The sequence below is a fragment of the Lepidothrix coronata genome, unplaced genomic scaffold (genome assembly GCF_001604755.1).
Source record: "Lepidothrix coronata isolate B3197 unplaced genomic scaffold, Lepidothrix_coronata-1.0 Scaffold53, whole genome shotgun sequence".
Classification (NCBI taxonomy): Eukaryota; Metazoa; Chordata; class Aves; order Passeriformes; family Pipridae; genus Lepidothrix; species Lepidothrix coronata.
Genome location: NW_016690233.1, coordinates 129,485 through 152,942, shown reverse-complemented (window position 1 = coordinate 152,942; position 23,458 = coordinate 129,485). Strand labels below are relative to the sequence as shown.

General features: G+C 34.8%; 1 protein-coding gene across 2 annotated transcripts in view; it reads left to right on the top strand.

Annotated features, from left to right (window-relative positions):
- ATM (ATM serine/threonine kinase) overlaps positions 1-23,458 on the top strand; it is a 64,766-nt gene that overhangs the window by 8,842 nt on the left and 32,466 nt on the right. For both annotated transcript variants that reach the window (XM_017816054.1, XM_017816053.1), the window contains exons 10-33: positions 204-575; positions 1,086-1,277; positions 1,612-1,707; positions 2,214-2,439; positions 3,711-3,842; positions 4,551-4,676; positions 4,799-4,888; positions 5,789-5,957; positions 7,109-7,308; positions 7,876-7,958; positions 8,051-8,206; positions 8,652-8,727; positions 8,865-8,995; positions 10,334-10,454; positions 11,737-11,913; positions 12,596-12,765; positions 13,079-13,325; positions 13,914-14,032; positions 15,281-15,407; positions 16,653-16,852; positions 18,549-18,723; positions 20,241-20,405; positions 20,679-20,811; positions 22,855-22,950. In XM_017816054.1, coding sequence (XP_017671543.1) covers positions 204-575; positions 1,086-1,277; positions 1,612-1,707; positions 2,214-2,439; positions 3,711-3,842; positions 4,551-4,676; positions 4,799-4,888; positions 5,789-5,957; positions 7,109-7,308; positions 7,876-7,958; positions 8,051-8,206; positions 8,652-8,727; positions 8,865-8,995; positions 10,334-10,454; positions 11,737-11,913; positions 12,596-12,765; positions 13,079-13,325; positions 13,914-14,032; positions 15,281-15,407; positions 16,653-16,852; positions 18,549-18,723; positions 20,241-20,405; positions 20,679-20,811; positions 22,855-22,950 — 3,779 coding nt within the window. The remainder of the gene's footprint in view (positions 1-203; positions 576-1,085; positions 1,278-1,611; positions 1,708-2,213; positions 2,440-3,710; positions 3,843-4,550; positions 4,677-4,798; positions 4,889-5,788; positions 5,958-7,108; positions 7,309-7,875; positions 7,959-8,050; positions 8,207-8,651; positions 8,728-8,864; positions 8,996-10,333; positions 10,455-11,736; positions 11,914-12,595; positions 12,766-13,078; positions 13,326-13,913; positions 14,033-15,280; positions 15,408-16,652; positions 16,853-18,548; positions 18,724-20,240; positions 20,406-20,678; positions 20,812-22,854; positions 22,951-23,458) is intronic.

Here is a 23,458-nt window from a genome sequence, read left to right as displayed (position 1 = left end):
TTAGTGATAGTAAGGCTAGATGTGCAGACTTTACAAGTGAAAATGGTAGAAATATTGAATCTTTGTATTTTGATAGTAAAGAAATCAGCTCAGTACTGGAAAGTATAAACATGAAATGGCAATTGGAGAAGGCTTTGTTAATTTATTGCTGAAAACGCAAATTTATGTATGTTTGCTTAATTGCTTCACTTTGTATTTTCAAGGTTACAGATTACAATTCAATTAATATCAAAGTATCCCATGAGTCTTCCTAGCAGTGAGCTACCTCCCTTACTCAATGTACTTCACCAGTTACTGCCTCAGCAGCGCCGAGGAGAGAGGACCCCATACGTGCTTAAGTGTCTCACAGAGGTAGCTTTGTGCCAAAACCAGAAAACTGATTTGAAAAGCACCCACAAGTTGGAGCTCCAGAGAACCTGGGCAAAGATTTGGACTCTTATCATTCGCAGCGTAAACTTCCAGCAAATCGAAGTGGAGAGCTTTGGGCTGCTTGGAGCTATGATTCAAGGAAACCTTGTTGTAACAGATAAAGAACTCTGGAAGATCTTTTCAGGACCTGCATGCAAGCCTTCAAGGTAAAATGAAAGTAGGGATAGGATCTGATTCACATTCCTCTTTATTGTGCAACCAAAATCACTGTGTTACTCACTATTATCGTTGTTGTGGCTCTATTTCTGTTTAAGAACTGCAAACATTTGTCTTTTAAGCATTTGAAGTGACCATAAGTATGTAAGTTTGAAAGCAAGAGGCAGAAGAGGAAAGGCAAGCATCTTCACATTTAAAATGGACTAAAAATTTAAAATCTGACTGGCAGATCTGTTGATTTTTTTGAAGTTAAAAAGTATGTTTTCTTCTAAATTTTTATTCTGAAATAAATGTTCTAAGGCAGTCTTTAAAATAGATCAGAAATGTCTGTAGTAGCCAAGAAAAATGAAAATGTGAAGATTTTAATGAAAGCATTAACCAGTATGCATGTTTATGTCCTTGATGCTTCCTGTGCATGCATGAATACTGACTTTGCTTTAGAGTGCTGATCAACAAATACCACATTGTTTCTCACAAATCCTGTTCCATTTTTGTTGCAGTTCTTCTGTATGTTGTTTATCATTAGTGATGTCTGCCTATTCAGTGCCAGAAAATTTGGACACAGGAATAGAACATAATTCTGAAAGAAATGTGGATTCCGCATTAAAGGAGGCAATAATGAAATGGGTCCTGTCCTGCAATTTGGAGGAAGAGATAGAAGAATGTGCAGAATTGCCTCCTGTACTCTGCAGGTAAAGTCTTTGGGGCATAATTTTATGTGTAAGCTCACCCTATAACACAGAAGACCGCGCAGGGAAAAGTGTATTACGTTAATGCAGAATTCTATTACGTTAATGTTTCTGTAGAGTTTATGGGGTTTTTAAGCTTACTATAGAATGTCATTCTGGGGACCTAATATCTGTCTATATAATTTCAGGTACATGATCTATGTGTTAGAAATATTCAGTGTAAATTTAGGTTTTTCTTCAGGAAAACTGTTAATCTGCCTAATGTTTGATGCACTTCAGGAATCCTAAGAGCTTGTCTGATTGCAAGACAATATAAAAACATTTTCTTTCTTTACAGTGATTTTCCTCATCTTGTATTACAAAAAATTCTTGTGAGTCTCACAATGAAGAACTGTAGAGCTGCTATGAACTTCTTCCAAAATGATGCTAAATGGTATGTTTTTAAATTAATCATTATAGATACTTAAGCTAGGAATGCTGCTGCATGGTTCACTGATGTATATGTTCAAGCTTTTGGACTATGTCTAGTTTCCTCTTAATGAAACTAAAATGTGTATCAATTGTTCTAATGCAGGATAAGACTCTCCTACTGGAAGTTAAAAATGCTGCTTTTAGGGGTTTTATGAATTTCTGCTCCAACTGTGTAAAGTAGATTGAGGTCAGCAATCTTAACACAAAAAAGATGCTGCCATATGAACTGCAGTAGGAGATATGATCTGTTTGCAGGCTTCATGTTTCCTTGCAGTTGAGTTAGAGCTAAAATGGTAGCGTCCATTCCGCAGTGAAAGTCATGTCAGAAATTAAAGGTCAACCAGAGTTTGGAAGCACAAAAAGATAAATTATTTTGCTTTTGTTTATTTCTTCTATTTAAATAGTACTTTTAAAGACTTGTAAGTTGTATACTGGCTGCTAAAGTAAAAACTATTTCTCTTCTTCAAGTGAGCAACATGTGCAGGGTAAAGAAGAAAACAGTTTTTCTGATGTCGAAGAGCTGTACCTGCAGACAACATTTGACGAAATGGATATTTTCACTAACTTTGCAGTAAATGTTGCAGATAAAAATGTGACTGGTTCAAGACTTGCCATCAACCAAAATCTTAGGGAAACACTGGAGAACTGCCTTTTAGCAATGTCAGAAAAGCTTTTAAGCAGTTGTGCTCCCAAGGTAAGTTAGAAATTACTGTTACATCCTTACACTTGCGCTCCCAAACAATATATTTTCAAGGCAAAGTGTATGGATTTTCATTCCTTCTGCTATTAATAATGAACCAAAAACATTTAAAAATTGTATCCAGTAATACCAAATAGAGAAGTCTGTATTTATTTACATAATTCACAAAATATCCATAGTTTTCATAAGTATGAGTAAGTATGTAGTAGCTGTATTGAAGTGTAAGCATGTGCAAAGTTGTCACATAAATCAGTTACCCTGCTTTTGTGATGTTGGTTTCGACTTCTGTGCCCCTGTAATGCTGCAAGTTTTTTCCAGTTTTCAGCTGAATTAGCCTGAGACATAGAGTTCTTAAATAGGTTTTGTAAAAAGATGCAACTCTCTAAAGGAGTAATTGTAAAGAAAGCTGCAAATGTGGGCTACATGAAAAAGAGTAGAGCCATTGCTCAAGGGAACTGGTTATCCCCCTCTACTCTTTACCTCTAGATGGCATCAGAAATACTGCACCCAGTTTTGGGCCTTCCAGTACAAAACAGACATGTAATGCTTTCAGTGGAGGCCACTGAGAAGGTGGGAGCTCCAGCACTTGGCCCTGTGAGGGAAGACAGAGGAAACTGGGCTTGTTCAGCCTGCAGCAGAAGTGGCTTTTGGGGAAGCCTACCAGTTCTTATAAGATTGTCTAAAAGACAGAACCATGTTCTTCATACACAGTGCTTCCTGCAATAGGAAGGTGAGACAGAATTCTGTCTGTGTGAGGACAGTCAGTCAGTGGCACAGGTTGCTTCGCCTGAGAGGTTGTGCAGTCTGCATCCTCTGAGGTTTTCAAGCCCTGACTGGATCAGGCCTTGAGTAACCTGTTGTGACCTTAATCTGACCCTGCTGTATGCAGGAGGTTGGACCAGAGACCTGCTGAGTCTGAACTATCCTGTGATCCAGTTCCTGACCTGCTCGTACTGTCTTGTGTCCTTGCAGAAGGTGAAATAGATAAACAGAGTGCGTGCTAGGAGCTTGGAAGTATTGCCATGATGGAATCTAAAGGAGAGAGGGAATTAGAAGTGGTTTGAAGGACGGAGGCCTAAGGACCATGGGACATACAGCTAGTATTATAACGTGAAGAGCTGAAAGAACTTTTTCAGGAGCTGAGGCAGCTGCCATGCAAAACACTAGGATGCAAATCTTCATATATAAAGTGTTTACAAAAGACTAAATAATTCTATGTTTTGTGGTGATAAACCACTGGTATTTATACTGTGTATTTGATTTAGTCTAAGGTTCTTTCTGCTGAACACCTTGTCCGATGTGTCAGTCTCCTGGTTGGTGTTCTTGGTTGCTATTGCTACACTGGTATATTTAAAGAAGAGGATGCCTGTAAATCAGAGTTGTTCCAGAATGCTAAGGTAAGCAGTAATGCATTTGGGAGCTATTAAAAATAAAATAAACCATTAAATATAAATTAATTCTTAAAATTCTGTTCATGTTGACACATTTTCAGAGCATTGATTACTGCTTAGAAAAAGGCAGTTTAGAGAGGTTTAAATGTATTACTGTTTCTGAAAGAGAGGAGTCACTGAAATTGTCAGTATACTGGTACGCCAGTTTTGCAGTGCAGATTATTCTAAATATTGATACATTTCTGAGTCACACCTTTTAAAAAAATGGAATAATCATGGACATGTAGACAAAGGACTACTTATGAGTCCTTTCATTTCTAGGTCTTTTATGCAGGAATTTAAGATAGTTTGATGATTCAAGCCAGTATGAAGACAGCTATTGCTGCTATTATTATTGTTACTGCTACCTGAGGTGGTTTCTTGCTTAAACAGGAACTCCCAAACTTACACATTTTGGAGATATACTGTATTTTTCTTTTGTGATGAAAATATTAGTGTTTCAGGCAGGTGTAGGCCATGTTTTTGTCTCTTCTGGAGCAAAATGAGCGAAACGAAAATCATGGAAAAAAGTCTGAACTCAATTTTGATGCACACTATGAATATCAAAACTGTATGAATGAGAATCATATCCTTTTGTCTTTATGTGTGTGGTGTATGTGCAAATGTACAAAGGAATTTGACTGAGATTTTTTAACCATATTGTATTTTTACTAGTCTCTTATTCACTATGCTGGAGAAAGCATTTCTCAGTCAAAAAACAAACTAAATGAAGATACCCAGATCAACTCACTGAGGACTTTGATAATGCAGTGTACAAAATGTTTGTGCAATTGTACCAAGGTAAAGTTTATAAAGGAGTTTATATTTGTTTGTTTATTAATGAGATCACAAAGTTAAATATCATACATATGGCTCCTGGATAAAAATTAATTAGCCTATCTGTACATCTTGCTTTCTTACAGAACAGTGCTAATAAGATATTGTCTAATATATTCCTACGCTTGTTAACATCAAAATTTATGAATGATCTCATAGATATTTGCAAAAATCTCGTAAGTACATTCTGTCTATTTCTAAATGCAGTGTTCTTCTATGAGAGGATTGTTTTTACAGCACAGTAATTTGGAGGCAAACCAAGCAAGATACCTATTATTGAAAAAAATCAAAATACATTGAGTTTTATAGAGAATCCCTAACTGGGAACATTTTTCTTTAGCAATGGAACACAGCTTAGGAAAAAAAAGAGAGCAGATGGATAACATGTGATTAAGGTTAGCATTCTAGTTCACATTAAAAAACAAAATTATGCTATTTTTCATTTTTTTAATACTTCATTACAGTAGAAGTATATACAAAAAATTCTGTAACACATGATGTTTAACTTTAATGCACTTTTGAAGGTTTGGTTTTTTTTGGTGTTTATTATGTGAGTATTTAACTGTAAATGGCTCACTGGGAAAAGTAGTAGTGTGGCACTTCACTTAAAACTTCTCTTTTTGGCACATTTCTTGTAGTCAGGTCCAGGTGGGCAAATTCCTTTGTTTTTGTAGATGAGGAAGATCTGAGAGCTTTACCTTCTGTTAACTTGTCATCTGGTAGGGAAAGTAGTAATTAGTGTGTCCCCAAAAAAGTCACATGCCTTTTCATTTCTCTGTAATAATGAAGCATGATGAGAAGTTTGTGGGTCTTGTAGAGAGAACTGTTTTAAAAAAACTAACACAGAGATTAGTATCTGTCTAAGGAAGCTTATATCCTGAAGAAAATAGTTCAGATGGTTCATATGTGCAGATGACAGGTTTACCCCAAAGGATGAAATTCATCAATTTCATGTAGCTCTTACTGTCATCACCTATTCCAGTTTACTGAGGAACTGTAATGTCTCTTCTTGTCCTGTGTCTGCGGTGTTTCTTCTGTCTTTAAAAGCCAACTTTAAAAGGATGTGTTTTTGTCAGATGACAGCTACTGGAAAACCAAGTGTACTGGGAGAAGTGGATCTCAGGAATGATCCTGAGGAGAGTATAGTGGAAGTAGATAACCAGGTATCTGATGATCTATTCGATAATCGTTCAGTGACTGACATCAGTGATACAAATGAAACTGGTGATATGCAAACTGTAACAGGTAAGTCTTCTCTACATCCAAAACTACTTGCAAAAGCTTGATTTTACAAATTGCTCTTTGCTTGAAAGATAGCAAGATACAAAATCATGCTATATTAGTAGTTGAAACAGGTAATGGTTGAACCAGGTACTTCCTAAGCAATTAATTCTCATCAGTGTTTTAAAGATGTTAATGAAGTGTTCTAGCTCTTTTAGAAAGGAGAAGTTTATTTTTTATTTTATAAGTAGTAAAATGCAAGAAGAGAAGGTAGCTAACTTTTTCAAAGCCAGGCAGAAGTTTTGGCAAAGAAGAGACAAGAAGAAATGTTTATAAAATACCCATCTCTTATTAGACTGTGCTGCATTTTCTTAAAAGTAGCGCTGTTTAATTTTTCTCCTTTTCCTGAAGAGTAATTCTTGACATGGTCAGTTTTTTAATATTTCTGGACCTTCAGAGGGGCAGGAGCATGAATCTATCAGTTTATTTGTGTTACGAGCTACAAGTACTGATGCTCTCTTTAGTTTTACATTCTTGGTTAAAATGCTGTGTATCTTAATGTTTAACCAGGACTATGTCTTTTTATTGTTGACTGAGAAGGAAATCTGGGTGTTATATTACTGTCACAAACAGTAGCTGGTCTGTTTTCTTGTCATGTTGAATAAATGTCTTCGTAAGTATCTTATCCAGATAATATTCTAATAAGTAAAGCTAGCAATTGCTGGAACTTACAGGAGTCCGAAATGTGACAGGAAAATTACATGTCTGCCTATCTCGTTTAGGTTATTAACATGGGATATTAGGATATTAACATAGTAATTGTCATCATTTCAATTTTGGGGAATCTGTAATTTAAAATATATCCTAAGAAATAATTAACAGTACAAAAGAACACAGTCGCAGATGGTTCTACAGAATTCATTTCAACCTTGATGGAGAAATCAGCTGTGCGTATGGGCACATAAATTTAAAACCTGTGTTAGAGAGGGCCTTTGTAGAAGTGGGAAACACACTTTAACTGTTACTGATGCACTACTGCTCAATAACAAATAAACGTAAAGGTGCTTGTCCTCTATCTGTTTTGAGAACTTACTAGTTTTGTAAAGACCTAAAATATTACCGCCTTTTCTGTTGTCCTTGGAGAAACATTTCTTACACGGAAATCTTATTTTCAGGTGCTTTGAGCCCGTTAGCTGAGGAACAGTTGACAAAGCAGGATTTACTTCTCCTTGAAATTGTGAGGTTCCTATGTATTTCTGTAACTACAGTCCAAATTCAGACAGTGAGCTTCCGAGCCTCTGACATACGGCAGAAGCTGTTAATGCTTACCGATGGCAGTGTCTTTGATAGCACTAAGCCATTACATCTGCACATGGTGAGTGTGAGCTTTTTTTACAGCAGACTGACCTCTGTAATTGTACTGTTATTAAATTTGTAAAGTCTTGTCAGTTACATATTGTCTTTCTCCTGTTGTCAGTTCCCTGAGAAGACTTAAAATGGCTACTTCTAGTGTTTTTGAAATGTGCTGTGGTCAGGGAAAGAGCAGTTAGAATTTTTAAGCCAGAAAATAAAGAGTTAAGAAGTATAACATCTTGCCTTTATTATTAATTATTTTTTAAGTAACTGAAAACGGTCTCTGTAGTAGAATAGGATCTATGTTTTAGTTTACATAGGAAATATTTTTACTGCCAGAACTAAAAATTTCATGATCTATATTACTGTGTGACAGTCTTTGCATGAAAACATGACCAGTCTAACACACAATAGCTGACGATAGGTATCTTTGCTGCATGATTTTGTGTAAGAGTTACTAAAAAAGTTTCCTAATTTTTCTTTTTGTCTACTTATTTTCTTAAGTATTATTTTCCAGTTATGAAGTATCATTTTCCATTTTGGTTTTGTTTGGGTTTTTTATTTCATTTGTTTTTTTTTTATTCCACAGTACTTGGTTCTTTTGAAGGAGCTCCCTACTGAAGAACACCTCTTGCCTGCAATGGATGCAGATATGCTTCTGAAGCCTCTTTCGTAAGAGAGAAACTCTTCAGCATGTTTTGCATCTGTTTTAGAGGATTTGGTGGATTTTCAGTGTTTCAAGATTTTCTTTCTTTTTTTCACAGTACCGTGTGTTCTTTGTACCGTCGAGATCAAGAAGTTTGTAAAGAAATTCTGAATAATTTGCTCCCTCTAGCAGTAGGGTTGACCCAGTCCGATGCACATGCTGAAGAGACGGGGAGTGCCAGAGGACAATTTTTGACAGTTGTTGGAGCCTTTTGGTATGTTATCTAATGAAGAAGTCTATTGGACATAAAATTTTTGATTTTTAATTTTTAACTTTGCTATCAGTCTGAAGACTGTAGTGCTGTTTGTGTCTTGCTGTTGGTATACTATGATATCTTTATAAAGAATTTAACTTTCTGGATTTTCTGACATGTTATATCTGTAGCAAAGATTTGTCCTTAAGATAGTATTGAAACAATAAACCCTATACTGTTGTGAATTAACAAAGACTGATTCTACGCTGAGTTGCATCAGTAATTATAACAAGTGATAACTTCAGCAAACAAAAATGAATAGTTTGCAATTACCAATAAAAATGTCAAATCGACCCAAACGTGCCTTTTGAGTACAAAGTAATCAACTGTGAGCAGCAGAAGCTAACTTGCTGTTTTTCAGAATTGTGGGCAACTTTTTCCTTTATTCAAGTTTTCCTTATTTTAGGCATTTATCTCAAGGAGGGAAGTGCACTGCATCAGTAAGAGTGGCCCTTTTAAACTGCTTGAAAGCCCTGCTTGAGGTAATCCCAGATTTCCTGACATTCATTAGCATGCTAAATATTTACTTAAGATGTAAATAAAAATAGTGTCTAAAGATCTTTTGCATCTTTCAGTGCATCTAATGTAGATTTTAAGTCACAATATTAATTTTCTTCAGGCCGATCCTCATTGCAACTGGGCAATCCTTAATGTGAGAAATGAAGATCTACCTGTGAATGATGCCTTCCCACATTTCCTTGCAGACAGTCACCATCAAGTTCGCATTCTTGCTGCAAAGTCAATTATCAGGTGATAATGTAGATATTTTTTCTGTTTATGAAAATGATGCTTAATTTCACCTTACTAGGTATCACTTTGGCTTCTGCATAGCTGCACTTTTCAGTACTTCTGAGACGTTAATCTTGACAGAATATAAAAACATACCAAGTTACTTTGTGTTCAGCTTGAACAGTAAATGTTCAAACTTCATCTACTTTTTAGTTATTCTGTGATGTGAGAGATCTATATATAGAGAGAGAGAAACCATAGATATGTATATAAAACTATATGTGATAGCAAATTTTGTACTAAATTTATTATGCAAAACTTGAATAGAAAATAGTTGTTTATCCTCTAAAAAGAGATTAGGTACACTGTATAGCATAAAAACTTTTTCAAAGGATCTCATGTTTTAAATACTGTACGTAGTTCTTCCTCCATACATCAAAAAGGGTGTAATTGAACTGGAATGGGAGTAGAGGAGAGATGTTCAAAAGTATGAAACACTTTATGCACAACTATCGGTTGCATAAAATGAAGCCCTTCAGCACAAACAGAGTTGAATTGCAGGAGGCATAACATAAGTCCACAAAATCTAAATCAGAACAAAGTGAATATTGACAGTTTGAGGACTAGGGGACATCAAGTGAAGCTAACAGGTTCAAGATTCCAAAAAAATGTGGTTTATTTCTTTGTAGAACAACTTACCCTCGGTGTTATTCTACTACCTTCAACTGTCTTAATATTTACAGTGGTTCAAAAAGCCATAAATTAATGAAAGAGGAAATTATTGAAGTATACTAAATACAGTCAGCACTTCTAACTCATGGTGTGCCTAGGTCACCTGTGATGAAATGTTGTATTCAAGGAATTATTATGCGTTCAAGGCAAGCATATGGTGATCTTTCTTAGGTAAACGCTAATAGTCACTTAAAAATGGCTGGAGTAGTGTTTGGTTTGATTCACTGTGGTGTTCCCATATTTGTTACAAAGAGCAAAGTGGGTTGGGCCTTTATCTGCAAAACATATGCTCTTTGAGAAACTCTTTTTACGTACACATCTGTTCAACAAATACACTCTCAACATACTTCATGACATGAAATGTTCCATTATGATGGACAACTGAAGTTTGTCTTCTTGCACTGGCAAAGACTGGGAAACTTTTATGTATTTTCAGACGATTCTCTGCCATTGCACCCCAACAGAGATTCTTGATTATGTTTAAGGGAGTGGAGGGAAACTGCTCTATTAGAAAATTAAGACAAAAATAATTATATTCAGAAAATCAGAATATTATTATTTGATAAGCACAATATGTAGTAACTCTGTAGACATGTTATGCTAATAATGATTGTTCTTTTTTTAAAGTTTGTTTCAAGATGTGAAACAGAGAGATTCTTCTGGAATGTCAAAACCTCTTCCCTTGAAGCTCCAGCAAAAGGCTTTTGAGAATGCCTATCTCAGAGTTCAGGAAGGAATGCGAAACCTGGTACCAACATCTAGTCATTAGTTTTGCCTAATTTTAATTTTATGAATAAAATTACTTTTAACATGCTTGTGTTTAGTTTTCCAAGAACATTAATTCTTCTGGACTTCTGGTAATCTGAACTGGTGAAACAAAGTGGTAGTCAGGAAATTTCTTATACACCCAATAACTCACTGTTTTACCCACATTAGAAGTTTGTAAATTTTTTCACTATATGTTCTAGACTGCTCTTCTGAATCATACTACTTGTTGTTGCAGGTTTCAGTGCTGTAACACTTAAGAATCGTAGAAAAATGTAGCTTTGATAATCTAGACAACATACAAATAGTGAATAAGAGGCAGTGTAAATTAAGTTATGTGTTTACATAGAATAAAACCAGGTTTGTAAATTTCAGAAAGATCATGTTTCCAAAGGTATTAGAGCAGTGGTTTTCACAAAACTTAAGATATGCTTAAAAAACTAAACTATTCAGAAGAAACTTGAAGGAAAAGTTTGACTTCAGTGCAGTGACTGGAAATACAATGTTGTGGTATATTACTGTGGAATTTCTTTAACTATTAATCTTTCTTTTAGTGTCTTTCACTTTTCTTCCCTCCTTGCTACCCTGCTAAGTCATCTACATCATCTACATTTTCCACTTTTTTTCTATCATGCTGTCATCTATCTGCATGTCATCTCTGTGCTGCATTTTTTTCTGTTCCCTTTGCCCACTGTCTTGTAGCGTGGGCTTGCTGCTGAGGCTTCATCTCTCTGTCATTGTGTTTTGTCTCAGAACTGCTTCCTCCAGCTCTTTGTCATCTCATCTTATTTCTGTGTTATCTTGGCTCCTTTTTCTGTCACTTCAGTTTGGTGTTGTCTCAGCTTCTGCCTTTTCATTGCAGTTTCTTAATATTATATGAACTCATCACTTGTCAACACCATGCCTGCATTTGAATTGCAAGGCAGTTCTTTCCTGTATGCATCAGGGAGTAGCAAAAAGGAGACTGGTCTTGTGCCTCCATAATTTCTCTGTTAAGTGGGTTGCATTTGTTTAAACTGCTGATATTATAATATGAACTGGAGGGTATGAGGTGTCAGCAGGTGTGCTGGCATGCTGGAGGCAGTAACTTCTGGTTGAGGAGTGAAGCAGGCAGCTGGGGGAAGTAATTTTTAAGCAAATAAAGCAAGATTTTCAGCAGTATTTATGTCAGTGCCCTTAACTTTAAATTATTTATGCTCATTTTTTAATTAGGAGAATACTTTAACAGAATCTTTGTCCAAGTTCTTCATTATTTCTTATTGAAGGTCAGGGGTGATGCAAGCCCTGAAGATCTTTTGGACAAAGAGCATAATGGAAAAGCAGTTTTGCTGATGCTTATAACCATGGTTCTGTGCTGCAGTCCAGTCTGTGAAAAGCAAGCTTTGTTTGCCGTTTGCCAGTCTGTGAAAGAGAATGGATTAGAACCTCACCTGGTGAAAAAGGCAAGTATAAAATTCCATTTTATATGTAGGTTAGGCTAAAATTGGATGAGTACAAAATGCTTTGTCAGTGTTGAAAGTTGTTAAATTTTGTAAGGGTATCACTAATGTGGTATTTAAATAACCGAATGAATTTGTAATTATATTTGGCTACTTACATAGAAATAATGACATCATAAAAGCCAATTTTAGTGGTAAATCTTGTGTGTTCAAAGCACAGATCTGAAATACAAATAGACTTTTATACATTGAAGATTGCAGATTTCATTTAAAAAAATCTTTCTACCCAGTGGAAGCAAATTTTCCGATGTGGAAAATGTGTAAAATAAATGCAAAGTATTGGAGGATGGTGTGTGTCTATTTTGAAATTCACAAGGACATACTGAAATGATTGCCTTTCATGCCAGTCATTTTTTAAGTGCATGTTTTCTCTCCTTTTTATCATTTCTTTCTATTCGCTGCTTCTGTTTTTACACAAAGTCTCTACTTCACAAAATTCCTTGACTGCGCTGTTCTGAGATGTGGCAATACAAATAATAAAAAAAACTTGCTCATGCTAATAGTAGCTGAGTTATGCAAGTATTCATTAAAAGATGGAGGGGTACACATGGAGGTGTAATGCTGTCAGTTTGCCATGGTATCATGTACTCAGTATGCTATTTTTGCAATCTTAATTCATGTACAGGTTTTGAAAAAAGTATCTGACATTTTTGGCTATAAAAGTATAGAAGACTTCATGATGTCACATTTAGACTATTTGGTGATGGAGTGGCTGAAAATAAATGACAGTGGATATAGCCTATCTGCTTTTCCTTATGTTCTTCTGAACTATGGTAGCCTTGCGGAATTCTACAGGTAAGTTTGCTATATATGAAAGCATTATTTAGATTTTATTTACAATTATGACACAGGGTCCCAAATTTCTAAATGTAGTAATGCATCAGGATTTTGTTGTAAGGTAACGTATTGAGAACTTTTGAAACGTATTCTAAGCGTCATGTATATTATATTTATGCAGGTAAGATTTATTTTTTTGTGTGTAGCAGTAGCTAAGCAATGATTGTAAGTTTTGTTATAAAGTAGAGGAACGGTATTTGCTATATGATGCTCAAGGTTTTTTAAAAATGCCAGTTCAAGGACATTTTGGAAATCTATTTGCCCTGTGTAGGTCTTGTTATAAAGTTCTGGTTCCACACTTGGTGATTAGAAGTCAGTTTGAAGATGTGAAGTCACTTGCTGACAAGATTGAAAAAGACTGGAGACAGGTTCTAGCAGACTGTTTTCCAAAGTTGCTTGTGAATATCCTTCCGTATTTTGCCTATCAAAGCCATGGAAAGAGTGAAGTAGAGGAGCAAAGAGATACGGCTTCTAAAGTCTATGACATGCTTAAGGATGAAAACTGCTTAGGAAAACAGGTATCCATTTAAAATGTGTAAATTGAGTTCTATAGCATTTAACAGACCAGAAAGAAACATTTTTATGTTCTCTAAATGTAAACAGTTCGTTTATAGATACAAAATTATTATTTTAATGAATTCAAACCAGCCAGATTTTTATCCCAAGGATTTCAAGTAGCTATTCAATAGAAACTTTCAGGCAGACAGTTGACTGAATTATAATTTTTTTCAGAATGCAGTAAATTTTTTTTACCATTCATTATATAACCCTGAGTTTCTCTGTCATATATCTGTCATGTTTCCCTCTTAAAATATTTTGTTAATGGTTTATGAGGAGCCATCTTCTCCAGAGGCAGACTAGTCAGGACTAGTAGTAAAACACAGGTTTTTTTCTATATGCTGTAGGAAAGTAAATTGTTCTAGTTGTGACTGCCATAGATAAGACTTAACCAGGCTTAATTTATGAATAAATTGTATGTCATGGATAAAGGAACAAATAGAGAATCAAGGCAGGAGAAAATAGGTTTTCTCAGAAGGAAAAGAAATATTAAATCATTTTAGCTAAAATATTTTTTTCTTATTAAAATACTATTTTTCTTTTTGTAGCAAATTGACAATTTATTTCATAATAACTTACCAGAGATTGTGGTTGAACTGTTGATGACTTTACATGAACCACCTGGTACCATGGTAGAAGAAGGAGCTCATCTAAGTAAATACATAAGGTATGTATTTGTACATTTTCTAAATGCTGAGTGTGTTTATATAACATGGTGCACTAAAAAATGCCCTTCAGGCATAAAGAGGTGGCCTTGAAGTTGAGAATTGAAGGATTTTATTGTCATTACTAATGATGTATCAGTCATGCTTTCTCGCATAGTTACTCACCGGCATCAGGAAGGAGAACCTCTATAATTCTTCAGTTAATGGAAAGAATGATTGTGTGGGCAAGGGAATACCATTGTATGTTGATGAGCTGGACTATGACAGTGCCAATTTGGATTAGTTCAAATTTGGATGGACTGCCCTCTCTGTAAAATTGGTCAGGTTTTAGTCTCTAAGGTGATTCTTTTAATGGTCTTTAATAACTAGAGGTCACTGAGAAGTAAAGTTTCTTAGCAGTTCTTGTAGTGGAAGCTCTTGTTTTTGGTAAGGAGATTGGTTAAGCAATGCCAAATAAATTCCTAATGAATAGAAATATTCTAATGCCATAAATATCTTCATTTTTATTGACTTTTCAGTTAATTCAGGTAATTTATGTTAAGATACAAACTATTTGGAAAAACATTGCACTTCCTAAAGTTATTGAAGAAGGTATCTTTATTGTAGAAATATAAACTTGAAGGAAACCAAAGCATTCCTATGAAAATCTGCCGAAAGTTAAATGGCTGAGGATTTCCAAACTCTTTAAAGAAATTTTTTACTGTAATTTTATTAACAGACTGTGGAGTCTGCTTTTAGATAAAATTTTTCTTTCTAAGAAGGGAATGGTAAGAAAAGAGTGATGAAACTTAGATTTTGCTTTCTTGTTACTACCATGATGCATTTCTTTTCTTTTTGAGGTCCCAGAAAAGTTGACTATCCTTTTTTTTATGATGAGATTCATGATTACTTTTTTTCTCAATGAAATTGTTCCCACAATTACAAAATGCAGAAGCTTTATCCGTGACTTGCAATTAGATTTTCCCACAAAGTATCTTAATAGGCAAATGTGTGGGTTTTTAGCAATAAGATCTTTCAAAAGAATATGAAAGAATGCTGATAAAATACAGCTTAGAAAGCTGCCATAGAAGGACAATAAGCAGCTACAAAGTAAGGCATAAGTCAGTTTTCTGGGTGCTTTTGGTGCTTCTTACTGAAAGCAGAAAAAATTTTCTAGAAATTCATGTGTTTATTCAAAAAGAATTACTGTATTAAATACAAAGTGTTTTATTTCGGGGAAGAAAAATTAAATCTCCTTTTTATTCATTTAGAGAACTGGATCCTGCTCCTAATCCTCCTCATTTTCCATCTTATGTGATTAAGGCAACCTTGGACTATATTAGCAACTGTCATAAAAGCAAATTAAAAAGTATTGTAGCAGTTCTTTCTAAAAACCCTGTAAGTATGTAATAATTACTTCTTTTTCTGTAGGGTGTAGAGTTTGTATTATGGGTACATTTTGTTTTAATTAGACATTTTCTTCATTTCTATATGAGGAAAATAAACAACCTTAGACCCTTTTCTGTTCTTTTATTTGCCTTCTGAAATGGAAGAAGTTGTAAGTTCAGGGACAGATTTATGTGCATTATATAATTATAGTATTTTATTAATTGTTGCATTACATGCATTATATAATATGTATTCTATAATTGTGTTAATTATATAATTATATGCATTATATAATATATATAAAGTAGAGAGGACTATTTTAAGGGTTGGGGAAATCTGTGTGTACTGGACACAATTTACAATGTGCCATACTTGTCCTATGTCTGAAGAACATTTTAAAATAATTACATATGGCCAATTTTATCTAAATATGGCCTACAATTAAAATATAAGTGTTAGCTTCTCTTACTGACTGTGAAATTTTATAGTCAGTGATATTTTTCAAAACTTGATTTTCATTTATTAAAGGCAAATATGAAGACATATGAAATTATACAGCCCTTGCAATAAAACCCGAATGCATTACCGTCTTCTAACTTAATTCCTTAGAAATGTAGCTGTTTCGAGTTATGCTATTTTGTTGCATATGTTGTCAAGAACTTACTTTGCCTATGCATAAATAATCTAAAAATAAGAAAAAAACTTTTCTGGGCCACGTTCTTTTAAGTCTTTTGAATGTAAAAGTTAATATTGCCAGCCAGTACAGTAAGTTTTTTCAAATGTAACACAGACTTTTTAATATTTTAAAATGATGGGTTTTTTAAATTTACAGTTTTAACAGTTGCAGTCTATAGTGATATATTCCATGAAATAGTGCATTTTGTGTGCATTAACATTACGTTTGAAAGAATATAGGTTGAATCATTACCCAGTGTTTTAATGCTTTGTGTTTGATGTTTCTTCTGTTGGTAAAAATTACCATAAGTGTTTGACTTTCTGAAAAATGTGCATAACATTTCTCATGTTGCGAGGAATAAAAAAAGAAAATGAGGCAACGTGTGGCTTATAGTCCTGCTCAGAGAATTCGTTTCCATGTAGGTCTTTTGTTTGTTTAAAGCAATAAAAATAATGAAGCTTCTTTGCCCATGCCCTTTAACAAAATATATATATCCTGCTTAAGTTTTTTCTTTATGTAAGGTATATCTGTATTGACATTATGAATTAATTTTTTACTCAAAATTTATTCATTTTTAGGATTCATTCCAGAAAATCCTTCTAGCTCTTTGTAAGCATGTATCAGATACAAACAACATTTATAAGAAACACAGAGTTCTTCTAATTTATCACCTGTTTGTTGGTCTCTTACTTAAAGAAATAAAAGATGGTTTAGGAGGAGCCTGGGCTTTTGTACTCCGAGATGTAATTTACACCCTAATTCACCACATCAATAGCAGGTAAATACAGTAATTATCTCTTGTTCTTCCTGTCTGTACTTCCTTATTCTTGGAACCGTACATTTCAGTATCGCCAGCAGATGTGAATTCATTTGTAGACTTAATTAAAATTTGCTGAGATTTAAAATTAAATTGCCATTCTTTTATAATTTCAGAATTTAAATATAGAACTCTTACTAAAGTATGGAATGTTTTGTGCTATCCTGGTATTTAGATGGTCACTATACTGCAGCAGCATGTAATAGGCTATCAAATTGTACAAATAAACAGTGTTGGGAGATTTTGATGACAGAAAGGGTGTTTAGAAATTTAAAGGATATGGGAGAAAAATTCAAAATGTGGAGTTAAGTGCAAAATAAGCACAGGTTAAATAAAATATGCTTATTGAATTAATAAAGAGTATTTACATTTACATTTTCACTGGTGGGTACCTAGCAAAATGAATTGGTACGTATTATCCTAGCTTGCTTCAGATTGAGAAAACTGGTCCTTCATCAGGCCTAAGATTTAAATGGAGATCCTTGTCTTTCAGATAAGAAGACTAAGGTATTTTCTTACTTCAGGTTTAGCTTTGGATTTCCCAGACAGTTATTCACCTAAATATCTTTGAGTTGATGTGCAAGTTGATTGCTTTGCTCGTTTGAAGCGTTTCATAGGCCGAGATGTTGAAGAGATGTGTGGATTTTATGGTAAATGCCATTATTATGGGACTTACTATTGCAACTAACACTGAACTGGGACAGGGACAGTCCATGCACTGGAGGGCAAGGCTGCCTTTCAGAGGGACCTTGTCTAGCTGTAAGAGTGGGACAACAGGTACGTTGTGAAACTGAACTAAAGCAACCATTAAGTCTCTCACCTGAGATGGAATACCACTGTGTCACCCATCCAGCCAGGACCTGAGAGATAATTACAAACTGGGTTAGGCTGAGTGGAAGACCCTGGAGGGGATAGGTAGAGTTGATCTAATTTCTGTTCTTCAGTTTCTGGGGGGGAAGACACCTTACAGTAAAGGTAAAGTCAGATTTTTTCTAGAAGCGTACAGTGAAAGGACAAGTGGTAGCACTCAGCAAGTTGCAAGGTGGGAAATTCTGGTTGGATGTAAGGGAAAGGATTTTTGCAGTGAGAATAGTTAAATACCAGAGCAGGTTGCTCAGGGAAGCTATTGTTTCTCCATCCAAGGAATATGTCAAAATTCAGTTCAACAAAACCCTGAGAACCTTATCTGAATTTGAAATTGAGCCTGCTTCAGGCAGGAAGCTGGACTAGATAATCCCCAGGTGGCCTTTGTAACGTAATATTTAATTTTTTTTTTAACTAATGGTTATTTTAGATAGAGGAGGATTCAGAGAGCATGGTTTCCCCTTTGTTCTGTTTCTGTCAACATTGTTCTGGCAAATAATAGTCTAAAAGCCTTTTCTGTTTTGTTTTTTTTTTTTTAATTTTATTTTCCATTTTGGTATATATTTTTCTACAAGATTTTATTCCATTTTTTAAAGTGATAAGTCAAACTCAGTGTGTTTAAGTTTTTCTTTGTCTCCTGAGCTAAGTCCATAGAGCTGATTGATAAATTTTAAACCTGAGAATCAGTTCCTCCTTATTTTATCTTTTTTTTTCCCCTTTTTCTTCCCTGTTGTGTAATAGGCTGATACTTGAGACAATGACCATTTGTATTTCACTTTGTTTCCCACGACAGACCTGTTATTATCAGAGACATATCCATGCGCAGCTTTTCAGTCTGTTGTGATCTCCTTCATCATGTTTGCCACACAGCGGTTACGTGTTGCAGTGATGCTCTAGAGACACACCTTCATGTTATTGTAGGAACCCTAATACCTCTTGCCATGAAGCAGTCTGAGATTCAGGACCAGGTAGTTTTGCATTGCTGCTTATTCCTTATCTGTTAGCTTCTTAGCTCATGTTCACAGTTGTTAAAGCTGTATCTATACTCATGTTCAATTTTAATTCCTTTTTTCTATGATTTGGAGATTTACATCAAAATTACTATTTGGGATGGGATAGTATGCCTTTAATTTTTTAAATAAAAGCATCTTCACTTTTGGTACTTCTGTTCTGCCAAATAGCACGTTGAGTAGCTAAACAGTTACTTAAAAAGCTCTGTGGGTGATTTCACAGGAAATACGTATAAAGATTTTAGGTATGAGAAGGTGTATAGAGAACAAAGAGGGAAAAGTATGCAGAGAACAGAATTCAATGGTTCAGCTATTTATTTAACAAATAATCTTTAAAAATAAATCCTGCACATAGGCCTTAAAAGGGAAACAAAGCAGTTTCTGTTGTGTGACAAGCATTATTTTCCAGAGTATGCCTGTTGCACTTCAGTCCTCATGTTGCCTTCTGGGTTAATCTGATCCCACAGTACCATATGCACCTTTGTGGTTGTGTTGTAACTCTACATTATTCTTCTCCTTGTCCTTCAAGTTCAGCTGGAGGGCTCTGCTGATCCAGCTGAAACTAACTTGGCAGGTTTTTTTTCCCAGCTTAATGATCGTGATCAGATTTACAATATGTCGATGCAAACAGTTGTCCATGCACAACTGCAAAGGCGACTTGTCAGGGCACCCCTAAGCAGAAACAAAGTAGGGAGGACAGAAATTTCTCTGAATTGGAACTGATGTCAAATATGAAACCCTCTCATATCATACTCCTGCAGGGAAGACCACCGTCTAGTGATCACTTTTTCTTCTTTTTATTTTTTCTTTTAGTATTAAATGGAGGCTAATTAATAATTTTCAGGTAAACACAGGTCTTCAAATAAACACATCATGATTTAGATTGTAGAATCCTCAAAGCAGCTTGGATTGAATATCCAGTTGCATTGATTTTTAAGCATAAAAGCAGTGTTTTTGCAAAGAAAGTATGGTACGACTTTGTCAAGCATTTATTCAAGTTATGGATCTGTTATAAAACAAATTCTGCAGAGTTCAGTGATTTGGGCTATAAGTTATGATATTGATCTGAATTTCAAATTAACAGCACTTTAGTGAGAATAATAAAGTCTTGATAACATCAGAAGAACTGTTTGGGTGCAGTGTTTTGCTAAATCGTTGTCAATATCATAGTGATTGTATTGGCCAATATTTGAGATCAACTTCATCAAGAAACAGGATAGAACTGCAGGCCATGATAGTAAAAACTTTGATTTTTGTTTGGAAGGGAGAGTAGCAAAAATGCCTCGCCATTTTAGAATATGTCTGTCATTTCTCCAAGCCTCTAAACATCTTACAACTTTTATCAGTGTAAATAAATTATCTTAGCAGTTTAGTGGAACTTGGAGAGCTACATTATAGCCTGAATAAGAAATATGGCTTATTGTTTCTTAATGTTTCTCTGTAATTTTTGGGTTTTATTTACTTCTTATATACAGGTCCTAGGCTTGTTGAAGTATCTGGTGATAGATAATAAGGATAATGAAAATCTTTATCATGCAATCAAATGCTTAGATCCTTTTCCTGAATATCCAGCTTTTAAAGATTTGCGAGCAACTCAGCAGAAAATAAAATACAGTAAAGGACCATATTCTCTTTTGGAGGTAATTACATTTTAAAATATATCTCATGACATAGTGTTTTTGGTAATGCAAACTTTCAAAATAAAAAGGATTTCCTAGCTACAGTTGAGAAATATTTAAATTAGACGTAGATTCTTTTTATTGCCAGTTTTCAGAGACTGAGATATTTGTAGGTTTCTATTCATACTTTGCATCCGTTAATATCCACCTTGTGGACTGCTGAGAGCCACTTCTTTGCCTGAAGCTTTTATATTTGTTTGTTATATGTGCTTAGTACAAAATGTTGTTTTGCAGGAAATTAATCACTTTCTCTCAGTTGGTGTTTGTGATTCACTGCCCTTAACACGGCTTGAAGGACTGTATGATTTACGCAAACAATTGGAACAATATAAAGATCAGATGAAGGATCTCCTGAAAAATTTCCAGGGTACCGATATATGTGTTTTGTTTCTTTTGTATCTGGTTTTAGGTGTTTAGCAAGGTTTTATTTTGTTTCAAGGTTTTTGTATGTTTAACAATGTAACCTTATTATAGTTTCACATGCAAAGTAAAATTACATTTATTATTCATGTAAAATCTGAAGTATCTGTAACATAGTGTCTTATAAATATTATATGAGGTGTTACATGGTAGAGAGAATAAAACAGCCTTCCAGCTTTTGGCATGGGGCACGTATGATTGTGAATGCCCAGGATAAGGTATAATATGAGTATATGGTTTTATGGCTGCTTAATGAGTTTTCTTGTTTTATGAATCTCCCTACTCTTTTAAATGTAATGAAGCTACATTTTATTAAAGTCATAGTATGTTAGAAAGTAAAGCTCTCAGAAGTTTTTAAATAGTAGAATTTAGTTGAACCTTGCCACATCCCAGGATGCTGTTTCAGCCCTCAGTCCACACCCAGTTCCTTTCTATTTTGTTTTTCAGATGCTTGTGGCATACCATTTCACTTTTCACCTCTACATCAAGTCTTCATCAGCTTGTGTGCATGAGGGGGAGATAAAAAGAGCTGATGTAATTAATTGTAAATAAATGCAGACTAAAATTTGGGGAAGAGTAGTAGTCTGTTTTAAGGCCACAGTGCAAGTGCATAATGTCCCCACATCTTGAATATAATTTACAATTTTAGTTTCCAAATTCTGCTTGAAAAGCGTTAGTGGAAGGGCAACAAGCTTGTGTGGAGCAACTTCCATTGGAGGAAAGCCTTGTGAGACTGGAAAAGAGATTGAATAGGAGTGAAGTGTATGAACTGGTGAATAGTATGATGAAGCTGAGTAGGGAGTACCTATCACTTCTATGACAACAGATTAAATTATCTCACAGCAGTTATATGGGAGAAACCATGTCATTTTTTCAAAATATATACAGCGTGGAACTTATTGTTACTTACTGTGGAGATTAGAAACATAACAGACCTTAAAAAGGATTAGATATATCTTATAAAGTTTATTAGATACGAAGATCTGCTCAGGCAAAACCTGAGAAGTACTTTCTCTTGCTTTGCTGGAGGCAGGCTGGCAGGCTTGATGGGCCAGTTGCCTTGAGTTTGCCTTATACTAGAAGTCTGTTAACCACTGAATAATAATAATAACAACAACAAGAAGAAGAAGAACAACAATAATAACAATAATAATAATAGTAATAGTAGTTCTTATTTTATAAAAAGAAGCAAACCTATTATTGATAAAGGCTATACAACTCTATGCTGAAAGCTGACATTTGAGAAATAACTGCTGCAGCTTGACCACACGTATTCAATTTTATAAAGGTGTCAACAAACATATAGGCCTATCCCAGGTTTCCATTCCAATCAACAGAGCAGTGGGATTTTTAAGAAAATACTGGTGTGGGGGTTTTTTTTCTTACATTGGCAGATCATCATATTTTTTTCTTAGAACATTTTGTTTGGCATGTTTATTTAAAATAAAGACCTCAGGCAGGCAGCAAATATGTAAGGAAATGCCCATCATGAGAGTTTGTAGTTTGGCAAGGTTAATTAGACAACTGAAAGCTAGTGAAATTCTGAGAAGTTCCTGGCAGAAAGCCTATTTTTGAGATATTCCTTGGATTCATATTTAGAACAGAATGATATTAGTTTAAGGGCTGTCAGTGGAATCACACAATATGACTTCACTGTTTCAAACAGCACTCTCACACCAACTTATGCTAATATTTCATGTAATTAATCATCATTTCTGCATCAAAATGCTGAAAACAATAGAATTTGTGTATTTCAGTTTTGAAGATTCTTTGGCATAGTCAAATGCATAGAAATATTTTCAAGTTACAATTAATAAGATAACTGAAAAATTTTTTTGATGTACTGTTTAATACCAACGTGCCTCAACATTGATAATGCGTGTTGACATTGGTAGATAAAAGACACTGAAGCAGTGCTTTCTTTCTAATATGTTCACATTACAACTACACTGACATTTTTGGCCTTTGTTTTTTTCTTTCTGAATGATAGAAAAGCCAGAAGATTCTGTAGTAGTGAAATTGGTGGTGAACTTACTGCAGCTGTCCAAGATGGCAGTTAACCATACAGGAGAAAAAGCAGTTCTGGGTAAGTTCTTTACTCCCGCAGGCTAATTAGGGCTGTCATTACAAAAACCAGGCTGAAACTGTGGCTGTTCTCAGTGTTATTTCCCACTGCTGTTTTGCGTTACCCACCAGAGGTAGCCATCAGGATTGTTAAAATGGTTGATATATCTTCTATTCAGTCACTGTATTTTAAAGCTTTGACTAATAATTTAAATTGCAATCAGTTTAGACTCTGGTCTGTTCTATGTGCAGTAAAGAGTCATCTGTTTCTATGGGTCACTTTATTAGGTTGAAAAATAATACAAAAAATTGAAGAGAACTTATCTGAAAATTTTGTAGGCGTGTCATAGTGGAAATTAAAATAGTTGTTCTCTATCTTAAAGCCTCTTCTGTGTTATTAAAATTATTCTCACCATTTACATTGACTGCCTGGTTAATGTTTGATCCAAAGCTAAAATCCAAGTCCCCTCTTGCCTAAGTGGAGACTACCTCCATGAAGCTGGTGATTACTGAAATTAGATGTCTAAACT